At 37.9% G+C, this 4,343-nt stretch overlaps 1 protein-coding gene across 3 annotated transcripts in view; it reads left to right on the top strand.

The window, feature by feature from the left end:
* LOC105450748 (E3 ubiquitin-protein ligase MARCH3) overlaps positions 1-3,694 on the top strand; it is a 20,419-nt gene extending 16,725 nt beyond the window's left edge. For 2 of the 3 annotated variants that reach the window (XM_011690734.1, XM_011690736.1), the window contains exons 6-7: positions 1,649-1,836; positions 3,067-3,694. In XM_011690734.1, the coding sequence (XP_011689036.1) occupies positions 1,649-1,807 (159 nt within the window). In that variant the 3' untranslated portion in view covers positions 1,808-1,836; positions 3,067-3,694. Of the gene's footprint in view, positions 1-1,648; positions 1,942-3,066 lie in introns of those variants that run through there. The other variant, XM_011690735.1, reaches the window with a different exon arrangement.
* The last annotated feature ends 649 nt before the right edge of the window (positions 3,695-4,343 follow it).

Genomic DNA, 4,343 nt, shown 5'->3' with positions numbered 1-4,343 from the left:
AGTATAATGATCTTGTTCAGACGCCTTGTATTATTACAGTATCGACTCTGTCGTCCACGCAGTGGATAATCTATACTCGAGAACAGTAACTCTCACGTCCTTACAGTTTCACCGTCTATCTAGTTCTGCCCGTCCCTTGTCCTTCTACATAAGAAGCCTGCTTCCTCGCGCTACCTGCACTCGTCCCTTTTATGCATGCGTCATACTTCGTTACGTCATTCGATAGGCGCGCCAATGCGCGTCTATACAAGACCGCTTACTTTACAGCTGTTACTAAATTAATTATTATTGGCATCATCTCAAACATGAATATGGAGATCGTTAAGTTTTCGTATGCAAATTGGGAAATTGAATGAGATTATCGTATATACTAACAGTTATTTCTTGATATATTTTACCAGCATAAAAATTAAAAATTATTGCACCAACAATTATTTATTGATATATCTAATAATTAAAATTAAAAATTTTGACAATTATGTTAAGAGAAATTTAATTATTTAGTTAAATATCTCTTAATATAATTAGAAATTTAAAAATGTTTAGTCAGTAATGTTTACAGGAAAATAAAAAAAGCGAAAAAAAGAACAAAGCAACACAAAAAATTAGTACACTTATTATTAATATTTTAGTTATTAACTTAAATTATAACATTCATAAACATTTTTAGTTTAATTACTAATCAGTTCATTTAAAAGCTTTTTAGCTCGGATGAAATTTAATTTAGTCATGCACGACTTTCTACAGCATTACAAAACATTGACTTTAATTAAAAATTCTGTTGTGTTATTATTTCATACTTCATTATATGTATATATTTTTCATTCGTGAAAGTATAATCATACCACTATAATATCTACTATAATATTGTGCCAGTACAGCTCACAAGAATATATGCGGCAATCTAGTCACGTAGTATACGTATATTCTTGGTACGGTATAGATCAATGTCGTCGATAAATCGAAAGATTTATCAGCCACTAGAATCTATAATATATTATTCCGCCTGGAACAAAGTGCGCCTTCGATCCGGGGAAGAATTATTAATGCCGCTTAACGTCTCTGCTGCAGTACTATTGAAACCAGGGGCTGCACTAAATGAGGATGGGCGAGCGGAAATGATTCGTCCTAGTAGCGCGATATTTCGCCCCGAAAGCGATCCGACGAGTCGCGCGTCACCAAACGCTCCTCGTTAATCCTCGCAAAAGATCTAGCAAACCCACACTTTGAAGCGCATTTTGAGTGCACTCTGCGTACGAAGGATAGGAGATACGACGAAGTTTTAAATAAAACCGTCGGTCGCGCTGTAAATCGCTGGAGTTGAATCGATATCGTCGGACGTCGTGTTTAATTAAGAATAATCGCGAATACGCGCCACTTTCCGCGTCTCTTCCCGCTTCCGATTGTATCCCCCCCCCTCCCCGCTCCCTTTCGCCCTCTCTCTCTCTCTCTCTCTCTCTCTCTTTCTCTCTCTCTTTTTCACGTCGGAGGGCACTCGAGGCGCGTCACTCGAGCCTGATTTATCGAGTGGACTGCCCTTTGCCCCTGACAACTGAAACTGCCCGGATAATTTAAATCGGCGGGAAAAGGAGCAGCCGTGACCCCGGCGGTTCTCTCCGCTCGCTCACATTTGTCTCTCCTTCTTCAGAACCAGGTGTCGCCGTGGTACAGGTGGTGGAAGAGCACCGTCAATGTCAGGCTTGTCGTGGACCCTCAATTGCTTCGCCGTCGACCCTCGGACGAGTCCTCTCAAGACCACGATGGGTCGAGGGAGACGACGGCGACGTCTGCGGTCGATACGTCATAAAGCGAATGTGTGTCGAATAAAAAGTGAAAGTAAGCACTGGGCTGACGTACACATATATAAAAATGTAACTGTAAAAGTCCCAAGACGTAAGTTCACGAATGGATGAAATAAACACGAATGTTATACTCGCGCAACGAAGATGTTATCGTAAGCTGACTCGTATGTATTACACGTTATTATTCAAGCTTTCAGTTATTTGTCGTTACTGTGTGTAACTATTCCGCATACAGTCGGAACTTTAATCCCGCGATTCCTCGGATCGCGTTGATCCGATTTTCATCACGCGAATTTCACGTACTTCTCTGAAGCTTTTCAACATTCGACGGAATTCGATCCCGTCCGTCTTTCTGGGCGTGAAAAAAAAAAAAGAAAGGAGACTCGCGTAATTCGCGCGACGTGTCGACGAATGCAGTCGCGCGGTGAATTGTTTTCCCGTTTCTTTCGCCGCTGATTGCTCGCGCGTCTCGCGTACGTTGTCCTTCTAGAAACAAAACAAAAAAAAGAAAACTTTTCGCATTTCTCATGGCGTGCCGCGCGCGAGATTTAATCGCGCAAATGAGATCTGAACGCGCGCGCACCAGGTATACATTAAACAGAAATACCTCGCGAATTTAAACGCGTGCTTTCTGCCAAGAAAAATTTAGCTAGCCGGCTAAGAGCTCGCGGTGAACGAACGGAAGTACTGCTGATGTAGCAATTAACTCATCTGGCACGACGCCAACTATTTATATTACGGCATTATCGTATATTCCATTCGTTGTTCCCTCGTCTGTTACCGCCTAGCTAATATTTCTTTCTTTTAAACTGAGAGAGAATGTGTGTTAAGGCTCGTACATTGACATAGATAGACCGAGCATACCACATGTTAGGCATGGGTGGCACGACTCTAACAAATGTTGTTATCTGTAGTATGTTATAGAGAAGAGAAAATCAGATGTACCTCTCTCTTTTGCACGTGCCGTCCATGCCTAACATATGGCATGCTCGGTCTAGCTATACTATGTCTACGAATTTGTAACGGAGTAAAGAACTTTAGTTAAAGTGCAGAAAGTATTCGTCGGAATCATTACCTACATATATCGTAGTCGTCGCTTTTAAAATAGATACGAAAGTCAAGATCTAAAATGTTATTGAATTTATTATCTATCTGAAAATTGATTTTTCATTCTAGAATTCTAGTACAAAGATAATTTATTCATAATGTGAGATTACATGGAAATTAAGCAGACACGCGCGAAATTAAGTTTTTCTTTTTTAAGGGAACATGATCCTATATTTGCCAAAGAACTCCATTGTCAGATTGAAAAAAAAACGTCATTCTCAATTTTCCCGAGCTATCTCCTTCCCTCCTAAAAAATGGACGTTTGCAAACCAATTGGAATGAAATTTTTTAACGCCCTGCCTTCTCCACGTCTGTGACATAAATCCAGGTAAATCGAAAGTCCGAAGCCACGCAATTAGCAGTAAACATCTCGCCTTGTCTCGCAGCAGTAAGCCCCGCTTAAATGCTGGCGTTACCGGTGACTTTATCCGGTAGTTAGTTAAGCTGCGACAAACCAATTACAGTGCTCCGCCGAGGGGGAAGGGGTGGTATTGACACTATTGACTATCGTTCTGAAACGCAGAGTGTTCGACGTTGAAAGGTTGAATACCTATGTTTTAATGATTTTATGAAAAATTGAAGATTTTTTGAGGAAATGTTTTCGAATAGACGTATGAAATGAGTAGTCACGTGATTCTCGATTAAATTTTATTCAGTATTGTATGAATGTTTGCCTTATAAATTTTAGTCAAAATATATAGGGTTTGTATGAGTTCATATTTAACATATTATCGCATTATTCGGATGTATTCACGGAAAGAATGATTTTGTTGAAAGGTCTAAAAATTTTGCTGAATACAGATCTGAAAATAATTTTTGTTCAATAATCAAAATAATTTGTTGGAAAGTTAAAAATAATAAGCATTGCTATAAAACGTTTTATTATTCTAGCAATCATTTTGACTTTTCAACAAAATTATTTTGATTATTGAGCAAAAATTAGTTTCAGATCTGGATCCACCAAAATTGTTTTTTTGTGTGTTAATATTCTTTAAATTAACTTTCTTTATATTAATTAGTTCTCGATAATCATAGATTAATTCTAAACAGAATATACTATATAAATAAACACTAAATAAATAATAAAAATAGAACATTTATTATAATATATTCATAATGGATTTTCTTTCGCTATTTACCAAAAATATTAGCAAATTATGCAACCTAGTTTTATGTCGTTTATTTATGCATCTAAGCATGCATATTTTCTCTTGTAACAGAGCAGGGAATATGTTATTTTCCTTAAAGCAACACTAGAGGATCAACTACCACGATTTTCATTGCACGTACGTTAACGGCTGCGAGATAAGGTTTATGTTTACTGGGGAAGTAATGCTTTTTCTAGCGACGAGTGTTGGAAAAATATGTTTCGAAAAATTAATTTTTCTCCGAAAAATATTTGTTGTAAAATTAATTTTCTTGTGATACTTTCCA

The sequence above is a fragment of the Wasmannia auropunctata genome, unplaced genomic scaffold (assembly GCF_000956235.1).
Source record: "Wasmannia auropunctata unplaced genomic scaffold, wasmannia.A_1.0 LD336056.1, whole genome shotgun sequence".
In the NCBI taxonomy this organism is placed as follows: domain Eukaryota; kingdom Metazoa; phylum Arthropoda; class Insecta; order Hymenoptera; family Formicidae; genus Wasmannia; species Wasmannia auropunctata.
Note: the sequence above shows the minus strand (reverse complement) of the source record. Positions and strands in the feature narration are given on the sequence as shown.